The following is a 22033-nucleotide window of genomic DNA, read 5'->3' on the forward strand; positions in this document are numbered from 1 at the left end:
ATGTCACTGAAGGGGATGCATAGTTGCCATAACATTCCACACAGTTAGTGGCACAGGGCGATGCAGTAGACAAACCCACCACCAGACATAAGAGCAGGATGAAGAGAAACCAGTTCGGAGTCAGTCGGTGAGAGACACAGTGAGGGAGGTCGGGGTTAAGGATGCCGAGGAGGCTTGAACCCTAACCCTTGTCTAGAGGGCAGGGTGACGACACACACCGACCAGTACGATGGCATTTACCTTCTGCTCGTGTTTCTGTTTAATCTGCTGCAGCTCTACCGTTCCCACTGTATTTGCCATAAGAGCTTTCATCTTTTTCTCATAGTGTTCTTTCAAGCGTGTCAGATCTTGAGAAAGCTAAACGAAAGCAGAGCAATTTGAAGCGTTACCAGGCCGTTCATTTGAATGTGCTCAGCCAGAGAAGATCGTGCCCTCACACCAACCCGCCCACTCTCACCTCAGCTAAGGCCTTGCCTCCTTACTCCTATTTTGTCTACCACCCCAGATAGTCATCTTAACGGGGCCTATTTCTCCTAAAGAAGCCAAGCAGTCACTTTGTGCAGCCAGCTGAGTAATAACTGTGGGATTTCCCTGGAAAGACCTCTGGGCTGAAAAAACAAGCGGGCCATTCACTTCAAACCAAATACACAAATTAACTGTATATTATCAGGAACATAGTAATAACGTGGCAAGAATAAGCCTATGGTGTATTTACATTAGCTCAAGTAGTGATCATTTGAAATATGCTTAAATCTCCTGTTTAACTGGATATGATCTTTCATTAGATATTCATTGTGTCCCAGTGATTCTACTTCCTCATCTGTTCAAGATGCCGATATAAACTACCCTTCTTTAGCTTCTCTTTCTGTGGTGTCCATCTGCACCTTGTGCATCTCCTGGTGAATCAAGATAATACACAGAACCTTCCTATTCTCTCTCAATCTTCTACTCCCTATAGAATATAGCCCTTTCTTTAGTATATTACTGTATATTCCCCCTCCTGTCCTCAATTTCTTGTATCCAAATTCCAACTCTTCTCAACCCCTCTCCAGCCTTCTCCCTCCACAGACAGACAGGTCTGTAGACAGCGGGAGGGTAAGGTGCTTAGTTTACATACATGGGTGGTCTTCCTCTGCGGTGGCTTCCCTCTCATGAAGGCATCAGGCAGGCCATTCTCCCCGTGGCCCTCTTCGTCACTCTGCTCGTCGTAGCTCTCAAACTCGCTGGAGCTCCAACCGTTGTCCAGGGAGCTGCCACAGCCCTCCTCTCCAAACTCCACATCGTCATAGATCATCTCATCTGGCTCTGGGGGGGGGGGGGGGGGGGGGGGGTTAAAACCAAGGGGAACAGCATAAAAATCAAGGTGAAATATATTATTCAACTGCAATATTACACTTTGTGTTCATGTACAGTAAGTTCGCATGATCATAATCAGATCAAAAGTCCTTGGCACGAATAACAAATTCTATATGGCAGTTCTAGGGCATCAACTGAACATATCAAACTGTGTTAGGCTTAGGGGCACATGACATTAATCTGATGAATAATTCCAGCACATTATGTTTAGAAATGCAAAAGAGTTAAAAAAGACTATGCAGAAGTACTCAGACACTGTGGCAAAAGGGAAATGACAGGACACTGAAAGAAGGATAAAAGGAGCACAGAAGGAATGCTGCACTAACCTGTAGTTGAATCGGAGTTCTCTCTGGGCACGTCATCATAAATTACTTCATCTGGATCTAAAATGACAAAGCAACCATGTTCGAATGAATTAAAAAAGGTCTCAACGTGCAACAAATCTTCCCACAATGGACAAAATACAGTTTCAGGGAACTGAGGAGAAGCAAGACCACAAGGGCACGGTTCCTCAAAAGGAGCTAGAGGAAGGAAGGAAGGAAGGAAGGAAGGGTCTGGCGTTTCATTTGAGAGAAAAAAAAAAGAGAAACCTGAATACTGCATTGTGCATGGGACTTTGTGGTAGACTCAGGATGCACTGAAAACCTTAATGCCTGTCCTGCGGTGTTCTAAGCTGGCCAAAAAGTATGCATCATTGTTACCACAATTCTGTAGTAAATACTAGGTAAACAAACAGGACAGAAAATGGCAGGAAATGACATTTCTCATTGGTAGCTAAATGAGAAGAGAATGAGTACTTACTTTCCATCCAGGCTGTGTTTGCAGGGTCCGACACCCATTTGGACAATGCATCCTCCTCTCTGATGGCAGGATACTCTTCACTGAAGACACTTGAATGAAAAGAGAAATTAGAACCATCTGCTATTCCAATGCAAATAACCAAGATGCCACATAATCTCAAATTCTGGCAGATCAACTAGATGACATAAAGCAGTTCAGTAAAGAAATAGCCTGACAGGAGAGTCACTCACCTGTCTACAGAAGTGTTGCATGTCCCCACCACAGTAACTGAAGGGAGAGAGCGAGAGAGACAACAGTAAGGAACTTGGACTACTCCTTCAATAAATAAAAACATGACCTAAAATGTGCAGTTTGCAATAAACCTCATGTACCACCAGGGGGCAGCCACCACTGAAACTAACCTTGTATCAAAGAGCTAAAAAAAGATACTTCAGATTACATTGCTCATTCTAAAAACTGCAATGATGAACTGCTATATTATATTAACGATAGGCCTACGTTTCAGAATACTTCTTACAGAACAACCTTACAGTACATTGGAACAATCAATCAATGTATTGGCATTTTAACTCCAGAATATACCCTTTAAAATACTTTAAAAAAAAACACTCCAAATGTCTTAGCATTTTTCACAGGAGTGACTCTGATATGTTGGCTAGCTTAAATTACACTGCAATTTTCCCCCAGACTGGCCAAGCCACGAATTTGAAAAGTGCTACTGTAACATTGAGAGAAAACAGGAAAATCCTCAAACGCCAACACAGAATTTAGTGGGTGGCTAAATTTAGCCCCCACTTCCTTGTGGCAAGGCTTTAGGAAAAAAGGAATGCGACGGAGAAAGCAGAGGGAAAATGAGTTGGGAGTACAGAGCATGCAGGTGCCATAGACTCTCATCCCAAAGTCAGTAGGGGAGAGGACAGGGAATTCCTCCATAGGAAAAGGAAGTCAAAGTTTGTCAAACAGTCATGCCCACCACATTTTTCAGTGCTCGGTTCAGTGTAGAAACAATCTATAAAATAGATTACATCATGATATTCTGAAGTTTGCGACATGAATGCAGAACAGAGTAGAAAGAATAAAAGGGGAACGTCTGTTCAAATCCTTCTACAGGTTTCCACTCTGGGTGGGTTCTTCCTTTACCATCCTCGTCCACAGAGAAGTGTCGGATGATGATGGGCGTGGTGTAGGCTGGCGTGATGAGGGGCACGCCAGAGGGGGTGGCGTATCCACAGGGCACAGGCACAGAGTAACCCGGGGGGACACAGGGGGGGCTGGTGGGGGAAACATCCTGTCCCTCCCCCTCTCCTCCCACCCTCTCAACCGGTGAGGAAGAGGAAGGGGAAAGCCCATGCTGCTGCTCCAGCTGCTGTAGTTGGACGGGGGTGATGTCAATCACAGAGTAGGGGTCGACTTTCTTCTGGGAGGTGGTCCTGGGGTTGGCTGGAGGAGGGTCGTCGCTGGACACTTCCTTATCTACAATGGAAATGTAATACAGACTTGTTAGCCCCAAATGAGCCCCATCAATACAACACAGCTACAGGATGCTCTGAATGTGCTGGAACTAGTTTGGTACTGGATTACTTTGCAGTTCCGAAATACTTAAAAGGTAGTGCCATAACATTTCAAAAGAGCAATTTGGTTAAGTGAATAAGCACTCCAACTTTCGATCATTGGCAAACAGTGAAGAAGAATACGGACTGTGATTTACAGCAAATTTTCTTAATACTCCAATCTGCTTGGCTCAGACAGAGAGACCGCTGTGTGTTTACGGTCCCGCAGCGAGAGAGAGCGAGGCCTCGTCTCAGGGCCTGGAGTCAGAAGAGATGAATAACCCACTAGAACACACTACAGCTAGATAGTCTAGCGGTTAAGAGTGTTGGGCCAGTAACCAAGCGGTTACTGGTTTGAATCCCCGAGCCGGCAAGGTGGTGAAATCTGCTGTTCTGCCCCTGAGCAAGGTAGTTAACCTCCAACAACTGCTCCCTGGGTGCCGATGATGTTGATTAAGGCAGCCCCCCGCACCTCTCTGATTCAGAGGGGTTGGGTTAAATGCAGAAGACACATTTCAGTTGAATGTATTCAGTTGTGCAACTGACTAAGTTTCCCCTTTTTGATTCCAGGTATGACCCTATTGGGTTACATGTAGAACTTTTCCCCCAGAAGCTTCTACATGGAACCCAAACGGGTTGACCAATCGGGACAGCCGAAGAACCTTTTTGGAACCCTTTTTTTCCTAAGAGTGTACAGATAGATATGCTGAAGGGCAAACACTACAGAACAGCCAATAGAGGGGCCTGGACTATGAATTGGACTGGGCTGTAAGTGTCAGAGGGGGAGAGACATAGGAACTTGGGCTATGACTGCTAGAGAGAGGCAAGAGCATGGAATGTATGTGTTAGCAAGAGGATGAGCTAGAGAGCGCAGTAGTATCCTGCTGGTGTCAAACTGTGTGTGGGTCCTTTAACTCAGTTGGTAGAGAGCATGGCGCTTGTAACACCAGCGTAGTGGGTTCGATTCCCGGGACCACCCATACGTAAAAATGAATGACTAAGTCGCTTTAGATAAAAAGAGTCTAAATGGCATATATTATTTTAATGAATTCCAGGAGTCACCCTGCACCATGCAGCCAGCGATACCAGGCGTCAGGAGAGAGACGGGCGGTGCTATGCTATCGTCTATCCCTGCCTGACATGGAGCATGTACCAGAATGAGGTTATATAACGTGGAGGCAATAGTCACAACATGCGCTGATGGATTGCATGACACCCTCTACTGTACAGCAATGATATGCTTGTGGAGGTACATTATGTGTATATCAGGACTACGGCGAGACAAAAGAGAGCCCATCTTCAGATCTCCAGGTGCTAAAGAGGAACACTGAACGGTTGTTTCCACTAACCAGAGTCTGTTCCTACAGGACAGGAGTCCTCTGAAGATGGAGGAGGGGGTAGGTCACTGTCTGTGTCAGCTGGGACTGGGACTGCTGAAGCCTTTTCCCCTTCTGCTGCAGCCACAGCTGCTGTGTCTGTTGTGGTCACGGTAGCTGGAACTGGAAGTGATGCGGCAACTGTAGCAGTAGTTGTGTCCACAGTCGCGGTCGCTGCTGGGGGGTCTGGGTTTGAGTGCTGCCCCTCTAGGTGGGGTTCGGGGTCTGCTCCTTCTGGCTCTGGGTGGGGGGCCACACCATTGGCCTGGGCCCCGTAGTCAGGGGCCAGAGGGGCGGGGGACGGCCGGTCTGCCTCAGGGACCTCATCCCCACTGTCGTCAAATTCAAACTGCTCCCCCTCTTCTTCATCCGCATAGGGCACATCGTCCACCAACACTAAGCACAGAGAGGAGGGAGGGGGAGAGTCAGATAAATACAGCTACCGTATAAAGTGCCTTCAGAAAGTATTCATACCCCTGGACTTTTTCCACATTTTGTTGTGTAATAAAGTGGGATTAAAAAAGAATTACGATCGACACAAAATACTCTGTACTATTAATACAAAATTAAAAAAGACTAATATAATCTTGATTAGATAAATATTCAACCCCTTGAGTCAATACATGTTAGAATCACCGTCGGCAGCGATTACAGCTGTGAGTCTTTCTGCGTAAATCTAAGAGCTTTGCACACCTGGATTGTGCAGCATTTGCCCATTTATTATTTTAAACATTTTTCAAGCCCTGTCAAACTGGCTGTTGATCATTGCTAGACAACCATTTTTCAGGCCTTGCCATAGTTTTTACATAAATCTGCTTGAAAATCTAACTCGGCCACTGAAGAGCATTCACTGTCTTCTTGGTAAGTAACTCCTGTATAGATTTAGCCTTGTGTTATGTCATTGTCCATTTTTGTATCCTGAAATAAAAAATAAAAAAAAATATATAAAAAATAAAAACTCTCCAGTCCGATTACAAGCATACCCATAACATGATGCAGCCACCACGTCGCTTGAAAATATGGAGAGTGGTACTCAGTAATGTGTTGTATTGAATTTGCCCCAAACATAACACTTTGTATTCAGGACAAAACATGTTTTGCAGTATTAGTTTAGCACCTTGTTGAAAACAGAATGCATGTTCTGGAATTCTGTACAAGCTTCCTTTTCATTCTGTCAGTTAGGTTAGTATTGTGGAGTAACTATAATGTTGTTGACACAGCCTCAGTTTTCTACTATCACAGCCATTAAACTAACTGTTTTAAAGTCACCATTGTCCTCAAGGTGAAATCCCTGAGCGATATCCTTCCTCTTCGGCAACCGAGTTAGGAAGGACTCCTGCATCTTTGTAGTGACTGGGTGTATTGACACCATCCAAATTGTAATTTATAACTTCACCATGCTCAAAGGATTATTCAATGTCTGCTCGTTTTATTTTTACCCATCTACCAATAGATGCCGTTCTTTGCCATGCATTGTAAAACCTCCCTGGTCTTTGTGGTTGAATCCGTGTTTGAAATTCACTTCTCGACTGAGGGACATTACAGATAATTGTGTGTGTGGGGTACAGAGATGAGGTAGTCATTCAAAAATCATGTTAAAATGATTATTTCACACAGAGTGAGGATACGCAATTTATTATGTGACCTGTTAAGCACATTTTTACTCCTGGACTTGTTAAGGCTTGCCATTAAAAAGAGGGGTTTAGTGCTTAATTAATGACTGAAGACATTTTAGATTTTCATTTTTAATTAATTTGTAAGCATTTTGAAAATTTCAGGCTGTAACAACAAATGTGGAAAAGGAATGAGAGAACATGAGACACATGGAAGTAGAACAATTTAAGTGTAATAATTACGCTCAAAGAGCGTCACAAGCTCAAAACATAGTACCAAGTTAAATATAAATCACTCCACCAAATGCAGGTTTGTAATTAGCAAAAGGGTGGGTCTGTTTTCAATATAACTCTGGCTAAATTATATACTAAAATCAAACTCATTAAAAAAAAAAAACAGGAAGTTTAATATAATTGCTCCAATTCAATCCAAACGTAATGTAAGACAACTACTAGTACTTGCATTACAATGTTGACAGCAAATTATTAATTTAGTCAATGAACTAACATTTGGGTATTGATCCAAGAGAACATCAGATATCAGCCTAAAAACAAGCCCTGCAAGTTAAAGTTGAACATTAGAGGTTGTGCACAATACTTAAAAAGGTATTGCTAAAACAAACTAATGAGAGAGTAAAATAACATTTACCTGCTACTTTCTGTTCAAAGAAACCAATGACTAACTTTGACACACAGGAGGCAAATAACAAATTCTTCCCACAATGCAATTAGGAGAACAGGAAACAGAGTTGTCACACCCCCAGTGACCAGGAAAACCAGTCTTTCCCATTCTTGCTAGGCTGTATCTCAGCAGTCCAAAACAGCTTCCTCTCCTTTCAGATCGGTGTGGATAAAGAAATGGAAATGAGGAACGGAAGACACTTTATACTATTGAGATGTAGCACTTGTGTTCCAGAACAGGCCTAGGCATCCCTGTATGAACAGGGCCCGACTCAGCTACAATAGTATGAGGGTGAACTCTAGGCCGTCAATGTAAATAAAAATGTGTTCTTAACCGACTTGTCTAGTTAAATAAAACTGAAGGAATGCACAGTCTATAAAAAAACACTATGGAGATGTGGCTTTCTCTCTCTCTCTGACGTAAACTGCTGAGGGTGTATATGGAACGTTAATGTCATTGTAGACCTCATTCAGAGGAGTACTCTTAAAGTGACATGGTGTTTTGGGTTAGGGGCTCTCTATACAGTTTATTGTTCTTTTCACTGCTAAGGTATAGGAGGTTCCATTGTGTGTTGGGTTAGTCACAGGAGGTTTGTTCAACTGAACATGTGACAGATTGAGGACACTGACTGACACCAATTGTAAGGCGTAGAAGAAGAAAAAATATATAATATAAAAAAAATTGCTCAAATGAAATCTCGACAGGCATTGTAATAGCACATCTCTGGTACTTCTGGCAGCGGACGGGAGAGGACCTGACATACTGAACAAAGAAGGTGAAGTAGGACAGATAAAGAGGAAGGGGTGTACAGGGTTGATGAAAAGGTGGTAACGTGTGAAGAGAAAAAGACAACATCAAAATGCCTGCAGGAATGCTGGCAAAGGAGTCACAGGTGACATAACTCATCTGGTGGAATAGATGAAAGGAATGCTCTGTATTAAGCCCATTCAAACTTCCCTTTCTCTCAAGAGTAAGTCCATGGACTTCCTATTGGCTCCAGAGTCCTATACCACAGTTCCCCTATGGGAGGCGGTAGCTCCAGTTGAGGTCACAACCCCATCTGAAACTGCTACCTTACCTCCCTGGTCCGGGCTGAGTTTCTAACAGAAACCAGGCACGCCTCTGCTCTTAAAACATACCACAGATTCCTCATGTGACTCAGTCCCAGTACAAACACTACTGTCCTATCAGGATTCAGGCTTCCTCATGACTAGGTTAACCTACAAGGTGAACTCTCATATCCTGACTGTTCCTGCTAAGTGTGAAAAATGTCTGTCCCAATTTCCTGAATGACCAAATCAGAGGTTACAACTCTTAAATTTACCACTTTACATTTTTATATGAGAAGATTTCCTACTCAGCTTTCTCAGTATAGGCCTATACCGTTTTCCTCTTGACCCTCATTTATATCAGTTATGTTTCCCCATCCTGGCTAAGTACTTCCTGTTTGACTGAGCTGACGTTTACAAGCCGTTACAACGAACACTGGTTAATATAAACTTAGCCTGAGTAAGTAAGGTTAGAGGTTAGGCCCACTAACAGTCAACCACATCACTTACACAACTCATTAGTTACTAACCCCGCAGGACTAAACTACCCGTTAAATAAGTCCTTCCCCAAAGTGGTTCTGATACACTACACAGACCAACGTCTGAGACCCAAAAGCTTTGAAGTTCCACAGCACGATGACCCCTCTAGTCCAAATCACCATTATGATTGACAGTTCGGTGTTATGATAATGGCCCATGACTAACGCTATGGGCTCTAACTGTGACCCCTGACCTTTATGCACACCCCGAAACTAAAACTTCAGTGAAAGCGCTAGAACAGAACATTAGGAGAGAAAAGCTAGAAAGAGATGTTATCAGCCGTTTCCATCCGTGGTAATGAACAGCTGTGTTGGACCAGTTAGACAGATAAGGAAAGAAACTAGCCGCTGCTGAAGAAGTCTGTATCACTGCTAAGCCATGGGATGAATATTCATTCTAACATTCTTCATGTCTACTCTCTGAAGCACAGGCAGGGCCAAGTAAAGCAGAGCTGGATGTGATGTAAGAGGGATTGTATAAAAACTTGAACAGATGATTCACATCAATTGCCCATTCAATAATTTGGTCGCAATCGAGTGTGGATGATGAAGCTATAGACAGTTGGCTCTGTGAGAATGTGCGTGCCTGCAGTCTTCTCAATGGTCTCTAGTCAGCACACACACACACACACTAGGCCTGTCCCCAGCACCCATTGTCAATTCATAACCACAATATGGATTCTGTTCCTGTGCCTCCCCTCCTCTTCCGTCTGCCACACTGCTCTGCTCAATGAGTCATTGGCTTACGATGTGCTCCAGCATCGCCACGGCAACAAGGCAACTGGCTGCCCAGAGGGATTTATCTGGCCTGTTCTTTTCCGAGGTGTGTGTGTGTGTGTGTGTGTGTGTGTGTGTGTGTGTGTGTGTGTGTGTGTGTGTGTGTGTGTGTGTGTGTGTGTGTGTGTACGCGCGCGCGCACACACACACACACACACACGTGATGCTGCAGTATTCAGCCCGGGCTAGGATACTGACGCACATTGTCTGCTCTTCGCAGTCGTGGCACATTTCTCCTCCTCCTCACTCCTTCGTTCCGTGGCCCACGAGCTCCAGAGCAGCGGAGGAGGAGAGGAATGTGTTGTTTGCACACTCTGCTATGTCCATCCTGAAAGGCACTCTGGGAGCTGAGCTGACCATCAGTGTGTCCGCCAAAACAGACGTTTCAAACCTATTGCTTCATCAACACGACCAGAATAAATCCACAGAATACCTAGATGACCATCACCATGAGCTGAAACACCCTTTGAGGACCTGTTAGTTAATGTTGCTAAAACATTACAATACAGACTGCACTTGCTGTTACAATTTTTTATTATTCTTTTTTTTTTTTAAATAAAAAGATACCATCTCAGGACAATGAGCTACATCCACCACTACGTGATCTAAAGCATGTGGACACCTGCTCATCGAACATCTCATCCCAAAATGAATATGGAGTTGGTCCCCCTTTGCTGCTATAGGCTTTCCACTAGATGTTGGGACATTGCTGCGGGGACTTGCTTCCATACAGCCACAAGAGCATTAGTGAGGTGTCGGGCACTGATGTTGGGTGATTAGGCCTGGCTCGCTGTCGGCATTCAATTTTCATCGGAAGGTGTTCGAAGTGGTTGAGGTCAGGGCTGTGCAGGCCAGTCAAGTTCTTCCATACCAATCTCGACAAACCATTTCTGTATGAATCTCGCTTTGTGCACGGGGGCATTGTCATGCTGAAACAAGGAAAGGGCCTTCCCCAAACTGTTGCCACAAAGTTGGATGTACAGAATCATTTAGAATGTCATTGTCTGCAGTAGCGTTAAGATTTCCCTTCACTGGAACTGAGGGGCCCAGGCCGAACGTGAAAAACAGCAAGACCATTATTCCTCCTCCACTAAACTTTACAGTTGGCACTACGCATTGGGGCAGGTAGCGTTCTCCTGGCATCTGCCAAACCCAGATTCGTCTGTCGGACTGCCAGATGGTGGTGAAGCGTGATTCCTCACTCCAGAGAACACGTTTCCACTGCTCCAGAGTCCAATGGTGGCGAGCTTTACACCACTCCAGCTGACACTTGGCAATCTTAGACTAGTGTGCGGATGCTCGGCCATGGAAACCCATTTCATGAAGCTCCCAACGAACAGTTCTTGTGCTGAAGTTGCTTCCAGGGGCAGTGAGTGTTGCAACCGAGGACAGACGATTTTTCGTCAATCGGCGGTCCCATTCTGTGAGCTTGTGTGGCTTACCACTTCACGGCTGAGCCTTCATTGCTCCTAGGTGTTTCCACTTCACAATAACAGCACTTACAGTTGATCGGGGCAGCTGTAGCAGGGCCAAAATTTAACAGACTGACTAGTTGGAAAGGTGGCATCCCATGAAGTCAGAGCTCATCAGTAAGGCCATTCTACTGCCAATGTTTGTCTATGGAGACTGCATGGCTGTGTGCGAGATTTTATAAACCGGTCAGCAATGGGTGTTGCTGAAATAGCCGAATTCACTAATTTGAAGGAGTGTCCACATACTTTTGTGTGCATGCATATACACAAGTAGCTGTCGACAGGTCTGGGTAGCAGCATGTGTTCTCATTGGCTACGGGGGGGGGGGGGATTTAGATGCGCTGGGAGAGATTGAGTCAGAGAGGAGGCGGATGTTGGCATTACTTACTTTCAGGAGGTGGGGGAGGGAAGTCTTCCACGATGTCCATACTGAGTGCTGTTTTCTGGGCATACAGGTTCACTCAGCAGCCTGGTGGTAGTGGTAGTCCTCTACATCAACATATTTCCCTGGAGGAAACCGACATATGGAATGTTAAGTGGACAGTACCATAACGTGCCATCTTATTCAATTAGCTAAGCAAAGACAAAAATGTTTCCATGCATCATCTGCAGCAGTTTTTCCCCGAGCTTTATGGCCAAGTTATAGCCTAACTAGACTTTTGCCTGGTAAGGTCACCTGGTATACAAGAACATGAGTATTAAAAATGTCAAAAGATGGCATGTAATATGATACACAGTTATGAAAGTAGCTTAGCACTGATAAATCATTACTGTGGCATTTGGCACTGCATTACCCACAGCCGATGGTAAACCAACCAACCACACTCTGTTTATTCCATGTTAGTCACACCAGAAGGGTAGGGGAACAGTGGAGCATTGTGGTCTTGGCTCTTTTGTCTGAGCATCTAATGCTGACAAAATTAAAAACAACATCAAGACACAAAACGTCCTCTCGCCCCACGTGTTAATGTGTAAACAAACAGTTAATATGGTGTGTGTGTGTGTGTCAGAGCAGGGTTATTGTATCCACTGACACCATTACGGTCAGTGACTAAGTAAACATGGTGGAGCTGGAAGCTTCACACCATGGGAAAGGAGAAGGGAAACCCTGGGAGTTAATCATTAGTAATGATTGGTGATGGTTTTCCTTCTCCAGTGTGTGTGTGTTCAATATCGCTTCACTCAGGCGTCAACGCTGCTCAAGCACTTTGTAACCTGTTGATTGATTTAGAGCGAGTCAGTAATCTCCTACTGTAGCTTTAACTCCCCCTGATCACTCATGTATGTCCTTATTTTCCAAATAACCAGGAAGGGGTTAACAGCTACGAGGTTCAACTCTACTGAACATCTGATAACAGCTGTCCAAATTGGGATGTCTAAATTTAGCAGTTGTTTTCATTGTTTGAAAGCCACATTTCACCAAGAAAAACTAGGCCAATTTAGTCTTCAAATAAGTTCCTTTTTTGTTGATGGGAGTAAAGCTGGAAATTATTTATTGTGGACAGCTGTTGTCAAATCAAGATGTTCAGAATTTAAGTCAATGTAGTTCACTAACTCTAGCTCAAAATTATTTCCTAATAAACTTCTGCATGTACAGTACTGTAAGCCGATCACTTTTACACATTTTACAGCATTTCTGATCTCAATACCTTATAACCTGTAAAAGGCCTAACACAGAGGGGCACAGGGTAGGGACAGGTATGCAAGGTAGAGGTAAAGGTGAGGGTGGGGTTAACAGAGGGCTCACTTTTCACTGGGGGGGTGACAAATGCATGCTAAAACAGGAAACACAGACCTGCACAGACATGAGACTAGAGAGCGCATTCTTCCATTCCATTCTTCCATTCTTCCACTAACATTTTGTTAAATAGATGATTGGACACATGGATGACTCCAACAAAATGAGCTTCAAGTTTAGGTTGGAAAGTAGGTCAAGTCCTTATGTCATTGTCTACTTCCTTCAAAAGAGACTAAAAATGTCAGTCTATCCTCAAGGGTGGATGATATAGCAATGATGTCATTCCATAGAGTAAGAGGACCCTTGCAGAGTTCTAGTGTGTTACATACTATTCAGACATTCTGCTCTCCAATTAAATTCACACCATAATAAGACAAGCTTACAATACAGTACAAGCATCTGTGAATAAGACTGCTCTATTCCAATGCTGCCAACAAGAGCCAAAACATATACCACTTAGAGACTCAAATCTTGTTTTGTCTAGCTCCCCTGCCTCTTTGTCCCCACCCAGACAGCAGAGGGTGTGAACAAAACACACAGGACCAGTGTTTTCTTCTGTATTGTATGTCTAAGAGACAGTTAGGTAGAAAATGTTTGTCCTGGAGACAAAATACTTCATAACTGGTCAAAGTTAAAGCTAGACATGACTAACCGGACAGATTTAGACAAGGATAAAAAGTCCTAAAAGGATGGGATACACCCTTAACATGACTGATAAAATGATTCATCATCGCTATCCTCAGGACTACCGTACGAGTTGTGATTGTGACAAGGGAAGGGAGGGAGAGATGGGGGAGGGGGTGAAGAGGAAATACAGCAATCGGGTGCGTTCATCCTCTGGGCTTCCTAAAGAGGAAAGAGAGACATCCATTTGTCAGATATTTCCTAAATTAAATACCTTTAATATGGTTATTCTCATGGGCCATGTCCTATATTTGATTAACGTGACACTTAAATGTAACCCATTGTCTCACTTTTACAGAAGACCTTAAACTCAGGTTACTGTAAACAGTCTTGAGTCCAGACAGACGGCCTTTCTGGAGATTCCTCCATTTACCTCCTGTTGACTCCTACATTTTCTAACCAGCTCTTTTACTTGCTCGGTGGGGAAACAAGACGCACCTCGGCTAAATTACATCCTGCGTGGCCTGTGGCATCTAGGCCGTAACCCCTGGGACCACTTGGCCCACCATAGATTGGGGGGGGGGGGTCCTCTCACATACAGTACCAGTCAAAAAGTTGACACCTACTCAATCGAGGGTCTTTATTTTTACTATTTGCTACATTGTAGAATAATAGTGAAGACCTCAAACTATGAAAAAAAACATGTAATCATGTAGTAACCAAAAAAAATAAGTGTTAAAATCTAAAAATATTTGAGATTCTCTAAAGTAGCCACCATTTGCCTTGATGACAGCTTTCTTGGCATTCTCTCAATCAGTTGCATTCCAGGTGACTACCTCATGCATTTCAATTAACAGGTGTGCCTTGTTAATTTGTGGAATGTACTTCCTTCGTTTAAGCCAATGGCAAGAACAGCTCAAATAAGAAAAGAGAAACAGTCCGTCATTACATTAAGATATGAAGGTCAGTCAATCTGGAAAATGTCAAGAACTTTGAACGTTTCTTCAAGTGCAGTCGCAAAAACCATCAAGCGCTATGATGAAACTGGCTCTCATGAGGTCCGCCACAGGAAAGGAAGACCCAGAGTTACCTCTGCTGCAGAAGATACATTCATTAGAGTTACCAGCCTCAGAAATTGCAGCCCAAATAAATGCTTCAGAGTTCAAGTAACAGAAACATCAACTGTTCAGAAGAGACTGCGTAAAAATCAGGCATTCATGGTTGTGGAAAAGAAGCCACTACTAAAGGACACCAATAAAGAAGTGACTTGCTTGGGCCAAGAAACACAAGCAATGGACATTAGACTGGTGGAAATCTGTTCTTTGGTCTGATGAGTCCAAATTGGAGATATTTGGTTCCAACCGACGTGTTTTTGTGAGACACAGAGTAGGTGAACGTGTTTTCCACTGTGAAGCATAGACGAGGTGTGATGGTGCTTTGCTGGTGACAAAGTCTGATTTATTTAGAATTCAAGGCATACTTAACCAGCGTGGCTACCGCAGCATTCTGCAGCGATACGCCATCCCATCTGGTTGCACTCAGTGGGACTATCATTTGTTTTTCAACAGGACAATGACCCAAAACACACCTCCAGGCTGTGTAAGGGCTATTTGACCAAGAAGGAGAGTGATGAGTGCTACATCAGATGACCTGGCCTCCACAATCACCCGACCTCAACCCAATTGAGTTGGGTTGGACAGCATAGTGAAGGAAAAGCAGCCAACATATGTGGGAACTCCTTCAAGACCGTTGAAAAAGCATTCCTCATTAAGCTGGTTGAGAGAATGCCAAGAGTGTGCAAAGCTATCAAGGCAAAGGGTGGCTCAAATATATTTTGATTTGTTTAACTTTTTTTGGTTATTACATATGTGTTATTTCATAGTTGTCTTCACTACTATTCTACAATGTAGAAAATATATATAATAAAAAAACTTGAATGAGTAGGTGTCCAAACTTTTGACTGGTACTGTACATATGAAACTCGCTGTTGGTCTGTCAGCACCCTATACTTACACCACGCCTATTGGAGGCTTCCAAACATTCCTTTAAAGTAGGTCTAGGTGGCGGGCAGGGGGCAGGCAGGGTGGCGGGCAGGCAGGCAGCTGAGCCAAAAAGGGTGAAAAAAAAAGAACAGTCTGATGACAGACTTGACCAAGCATATCATTACAAGTCAGCAACACACAAGTAAACCTCTGGTTAGCCATGCACAGACAGAAAAATAGTAATCTAGGGCCTGCAGTTAATGCTGCTGATTTGTTTCCAGTGTGTTCACAACAAACGTCACTAAAACGAGTCACAACTAGGGCTGTTGTGGTGACCGTATTACCGCCACACCTGCGGTCACGAGTCATGAAGGTAGTCAAATTTCACATGATCGTTTAGTCATGGTAATTAGGCTTCTCCAAGCTCTGATGCTGCTGGTCATTAGTAGTCTACCAAACTTGCTAACTGCCTGGTACTCAGCACTCTAATGTCCCTCTAATCCCTCTGACATCAATGCAAGTATTCAAAAATCTAAACAAACACTTCATGAGAGCCCATGAGCTCATGTTGTGCAACATTTCTATGGGCCATGTAATTGTGTGAGAAAAGAGTGATGGCCGCTAATAAAAAGAGGATTCCATCAGCGTTCTATAGGCTAGGCCTACTATATTTATTTCTAAACTCTCCTAATATTAAGCACATTGCTTCTCTTTACAACAGGAGTATAGCCTACCTGGCTGGCATGAAAATGAACCACTGGAAAAGCGTCCTCCATTCGCTATTTAATCTGTTGGGGATAGGGGGCAGTATTTGCACGGCCGGATAAAAAAACATACCCGATTTAATCTGGTTACTACTCCTGCCCAGTAACTAGAATATGCATATACTTGTTTGATTTGGATAGAAAACACCCTAAAGTTTCTAAAACTGTTTGAATGGTGTCTGTGAGTATAACAGAACTCATATGGCAGGCCAAAACCTGAGAAGATTCCAAACAGTAAGCGCCCTCTCTGACCATTTCTTGGCCTTCTTTGACATCTCTATCCTAAACAAAGGATCTCTGCTGTAATGTGACATTTTCTAACGCTCCCATAGGCTCTCAGAAGGCGCCAGAACGTTGAATGATGACTTTGCAGGCCATGGCTCAAAAACAGTAGCGCATTTGGTAAGTGGTCGATCTGAGAACAATGAGACTGGTGCGCGCGTGCACGAGACGACTCCATGTTTACATTTTCAGTCTTTGAACGAAAACAACGACTCCCGGTCTGAATATTATCGCTTTTTTACGAGAAAAATCGCATAAAAATTGATTTTAAACAGCGTTTGACATGCTTCGAAGTACGGTAATGGAATATTTTGAAATGTTTTGTCACGAAACGCGCCGGGCGCATCATCCTTCTTTACCCTTCGGATAGTGTCTTGAACGCACGAACAAAACGCCGCTATTTGGATATAACTATGGATTATTTGGAAGCAAACCAATATTTGTTATTGAAGTAGAAGTTCTGGGAGTGCATTCTGACGAAGAACAGCAAAGGTAATCCAATTTTTCTTATAGTAAATCTGAGTTTGGTGAGTACCAAAATAGCTAGCCTGTGATGGCCGGGCCATCTACTCAGAATTTTGCAAAATGTGCTTTCACCGAAAAGCTATTTTAAAATCGGACACCGTGATTGCATAAAGGAGTTCTGTATCTATAATTCTTAACTTCTTAGGGCTAGGGGGCAGTATTGAGAATTTTGAAAAAAATATGTGCCCATTTTTAACTGCCTCCTACACCAACTCAGAAGCTAGAATATGCATATTATTATTCAGGTTTGGATAGAAAACACTGAATTTTCTAAAACTGTTTGAATGGTGTCTGTAAGTATAACAGAACTCATATGGCAGTCAAGACCCTGAGACAAATTCTGACAGGAAGCGGATACCTGATGTGTTGAATTACCTTTAAGCCTATGCCATTGAAACACACAGGGGCTTATTAATCGTGGTGCACTTCCTATGGCTTCCACTAGATGTCACCAGTCTTTACAAAGTGTTTTGAGTCTTATACTGTGAGATCTGACCGAACAAGAGCCATGGAACGGTGGTGGCCGATTAGACTCTGGCGTGCGAGTTCATGTTGGGTACTCTCGTTCCAATACGTTTTAAAAGAGAACGCAATCGTCCGCCTTGAATATTATTCATGTTCTGGTTAAAAAAGGCACTAATGATTTATGCTATACAACGTTTGACATGTTTGAACGAACGTAAATATTTTTTTTCCCCCTCGTTCATGAAGTGAAGTCCGGCGGGCATAGATCATGTGCTAACAACACGGAGCTTTTTGGACATAAATTATGAGCTTTTTCGAACAAAACTACATTCGTTATGGACCTGGGATTCCTGGAAGTGACATCTGATGAAGAGAATCAAAGGTAATGGATTATTTACATAGTATTTTCGATTTTAGATCTCTCCAACATGGCGGTTAGTCTGTATCGCAAAGCGTATTTTTCTGGGCGCAGTGCTCAGATTATTGCAAAGTGTGATTTCCCAGTAAGGTTATTTTTAAATCTGGCAAGCCGGTTGCGTTCTATAATTCTTTGAATGACAATATAATATTTTACCAATGTTTTCGAATAGTAATTATTTAATTTGTTGTGCTGACTTGACTGGCGGTTATTGGAGGGAAACGATTTCCTGAACATCAACGCCATAGTAAAACGCTGTTTTTGGATATAAATATGAACTTGATAGAACTAAAAATGCATGTATTGTCTAACATAATGTCCTAGGAGTGTCATCTGATGGAGATTGTCAAAGGTTAGTGCATAATTTTAGCTGGTTTTCTGCTTTTGGTGACGCCTGTCTTTGAATTGACAAAACATTACACACAGCTATTGTCAATGTACTCTCCTAACATAATCTAACTTTATGCTTTCGCCGTAAAGCCTTTTTGAAATCGGACAACGTGGTTAGATTAAGGAGATGTTTATCTTTCAAAGGGTGTAAGATAGTTGTATGTTTGAGAAATTTGAATTATGACATTTAATTGTTTTCAAATTTGGCGCTCTTGATATTTCACCTGTTGTTGATAGGGTGTACCAGGGGTGGCACGCTTGCGTCCCACATAACAATTTTAACCTCTAGGGGCTGTGTTTTTTGTGAACGTTTATCGTGAGTAATTTAGTAAATTCACCGGAAGTGTTCGGTGGGAATGCTAGTCACATGCTAATGTAAAAAGCTGTTTTTTGATATAAATATGAACTTGATTGAACAAAACATGCATGTATTGTATAACATAATGTCCTAGGAGTGTCATCTGATGAAGATCAAAGGTTAGTGCTGCATTTAGCTGTGGTTTTGGTGACATTATATGCTAGCTTGAAAAATGGGTGTCTGATTATTTCTGGCTGGGTACTCTGCTGACATAATCTAATGTTTTGCTTTTGTTGTAAAGCCTTTTTGAAATCGGACAGTGTGGTTAGATAAAGGAGAGTCTTGTCTTTAAAATGGTGTAAAATAGTCATATGTTTGAGAAATTGAAGTAATAGCATTTCTAAGGTATTTGAATATCGCGCCACGGGATTCCACTGGCTGTTGACTAGGGTGGGACGTTTGCCCAGAGAGGTTAAGTGCATAGATGACATGCATTTTTCCCCTGCCCCAATACAGGTCCATTTTAAATCATAACAAAATGTCCCACATTTATCATTTATTCAGATGGGTGACAATATTAGCCTATCACTTGTGAATTATATATTAACACTTGTGAATGATGCCCAGCATAAAAAAACAATGCCTTTTTTTGCTACTTGTTCGAATCATAGCCGCACAGCTCATCAAAACATATAGGCTACATAAGGTTTGTTATCACAACTAAAGTGGCCAAATAACTTCTAAAAAGTAAGTACATTAATCTGCTTTACAAGGGGTGTAGAGCCTAACTGGCATACATAAGCATCGCGACAGTTTCAAGTTTGGGGAAGATCATTTTCACCATAAAAATGCACATTTATAATAAAAGCATTACATACATAATTGCGTTTGCGGTCACTTCTGATAATGGGGTTTTCAGCAAATGGAACATTCACGCTTATAGCCACTACCATGTGCGCATTGCTGCGCTTGTAATGTGAAGAAATAGCCTAACAAACTTTTAAGCTAAAAGTTCTGATATGTTGCGTCAGCCATATAGCATAAAAAAAGGTATGCTAGTGGTTGTATTAATTTGGGATCCATCAAATCACAACTGTCCCAGACTGTTTGGAATATGTATTTCTAACACAGAATAGCTTGGCTTTTGTACTATGGAGGATAATAAATTTACATAGGCTAGTGCTTTTGCTGTTCGTTAGGCCTACTCATCTTATTGGCTGACGAAAAGTAAATGTGGACAGTTCTTCCAATATCTTTTATATGCACCTCGGCATTGGATAAGGACGCGCACAGTTGCGTGCGTCCCCGATGTGTCGGTCTTAACTTGTAGCCAGTGAAAAAGACCAGATCATGTGTCAGAGAGCCGTGTGAGTGAGAGACGCGTCGGATTGCGCAGCACACTCAGGGAGAAGGGCACAACGCAGCACTCCGGGCCACAAAAGGCATGGATTTTTTTTTTTAGGGTGCAGTACGGACACAAAGGGGATGCCGCTGTGAAATTCGAGGCATTATCAAGTGCTTGTCAAATTGTGAATGAGAGACTGTTGGAGTGTGTACAGACTGCTCAAAAACAAAGCAGAACTCATTCCTTTCAACTGACTTTTTTCAAAATCATTAGTCTCATCATGCAGCCTTAAAATGTATTAAAAAAAATCAAAACATATAGCGCAACGTTTGTAGAACTGAAGTTACATTAATAACTCTAAATTATGCATATAGGAGGAATACCTATTTCTTTGTTAAACCGCATGTGGGCACTCCCTCAAATCGTTGGGAGAAAATATTTAGATTTTATTCAGCTTTGTGCAATTGTATTCTTCATACTATAAAATAATGCCGTGGAATTATAAGCAAATCTTGTCTGCTAAATGAACTAGTGTAGCCCACAGCCATTTGGCATAGCCACATTAGGACAACAGAGTATGCTATTCTTTTCTGAAACAGACTACATTTTCTTCATATCATGCTTCTTTAGATCTGTCTAAAATAAAATTATGGACTTATTGCGAAGGTCTAGGCTACATTACATGGATTTGTTAGACTTTTTAAAATGTCTTGTAGGCCATGTGTGGAAGCCAGGCGATGCTAAAATGTGTTTATGTTATTTGGTTGACAATCACCGGCTGGTGAAACTTCGTGACCGCCACAGCCCTAGTCACAACAGTAATAATAAGCATGTTCACAGAAGGGTGAGGAGTTATCACATACATTGACTGCTGCATAATGAAAATCACAATCTACTCTGTAGACTACTTCAAACCAAGACTGCAGCCAGGCGACCAAATTGTGTGTCACTGACAGCTTCTTGTTGCTTGAAGAGTTTGACGCCTCTATAAAACCAAAAAACATCTCAAGCACTTTTAATAACAAGTGGCATTCCACAAATGGTTTGACAGAGTCACAAACAAAACCCAGAGCCAGCTATGGAGCTCACAGCTGCACCAGTAGAGAGCAGAGAGAATCCTCTACATACATGCACACACACACTCTTTTTGCTTCTTGGGCTGGAGCTGTGTGTCATTGTCTCCCATCACCAGCATTACTGTAATCAGTGGTCCATTATACACAAACAGTCCTCTCTGTGAATAGATGGACAGGGGTGACAAAGATACTTGCGCTGGGGAGGACAGTGCCCTGTAGCCTACTAAAATGGCCAGGCACTCTGTCCCTCTCCCCTTTCTGCATTTCAAATCAATTTAAGGGCTTTATTGGCATGGGAAACATATGTTTACATTGCCAAAGCAAGTGAAATAGATAATAAACAATACAAAATGAAACAGTAAACAATATTCAAAAGATCCAAAAGAATAAAAGACACTTCAAAATGTCATGTGTTGTAATGATGTGCAAATAGTTAAAGTACAAAAGGGAAAATAAATAAACATACAGGTTGTATTTGCAATGGTGTTTGTTCTTCACCGTTTGCCCTTTTCTTGTGGCAACAGGTCACATATCTTGCTGCTGTGATTGCTCACCCAATAGATATGGGAGTTTATCAAAATTGGATTTGTTTTCAAATTCTTTGTGGGTCTGTGTAGTCTAAGGGAAATGTGTCTCTAATTTGGTCATACATTTGGCAGGAGGTGAGGAAGTGCAGCTCAGTTTCCACCTCATTTTGTGGGCAGTGTGCACATAGCCGGTATTCTGGAGAGCCAGGTTTGCCTACGGCAGCCTTTCTCAAAAGCAAGGCTATACTCACGGAGTCTGTACATAGTCAAAGCTTTCCTTAAGTTTGGGTCAGTCACAGTGGTCAGGTATTCTGCCACTGTTTACTCTCTGATTAGGGCCAAATAACAAAAAAACAGAGCAAACTAGAATGCTAATTCTTTCCA

General features: G+C 42.6%; 1 protein-coding gene across 4 annotated transcripts in view; it reads right to left on the bottom strand.

The window, feature by feature from the left end:
• Positions 1-22033, bottom strand: part of LOC115162472 (rho guanine nucleotide exchange factor 10) — a 90749-nt gene that overhangs the window by 59845 nt on the left and 8871 nt on the right. For 2 of the 4 annotated variants that reach the window (XM_029713802.1, XM_029713801.1), the window contains exons 2-9: positions 11604-11722; positions 5057-5479; positions 3298-3630; positions 2388-2424; positions 2158-2246; positions 1683-1739; positions 1118-1305; positions 241-357 (exon numbers count right to left, since the gene is read on the bottom strand). In XM_029713802.1, coding sequence (XP_029569662.1) covers positions 241-357; positions 1118-1305; positions 1683-1739; positions 2158-2246; positions 2388-2424; positions 3298-3630; positions 5057-5479; positions 11604-11643 — 1284 coding nt within the window. In that variant the 5' untranslated portion in view covers positions 11644-11722. The remainder of the gene's footprint in view (positions 1-240; positions 358-1117; positions 1306-1682; positions 1740-2157; positions 2247-2387; positions 2425-3297; positions 3631-5056; positions 5480-11603; positions 11723-22033) is intronic. The other 2 variants (XM_029713804.1, XM_029713803.1) reach the window with 1 other exon arrangement.

Source organism: Salmo trutta, chromosome 25 (assembly GCF_901001165.1).
Source record: "Salmo trutta chromosome 25, fSalTru1.1, whole genome shotgun sequence".
In the NCBI taxonomy this organism is placed as follows: Eukaryota; Metazoa; Chordata; class Actinopteri; order Salmoniformes; family Salmonidae; genus Salmo; species Salmo trutta.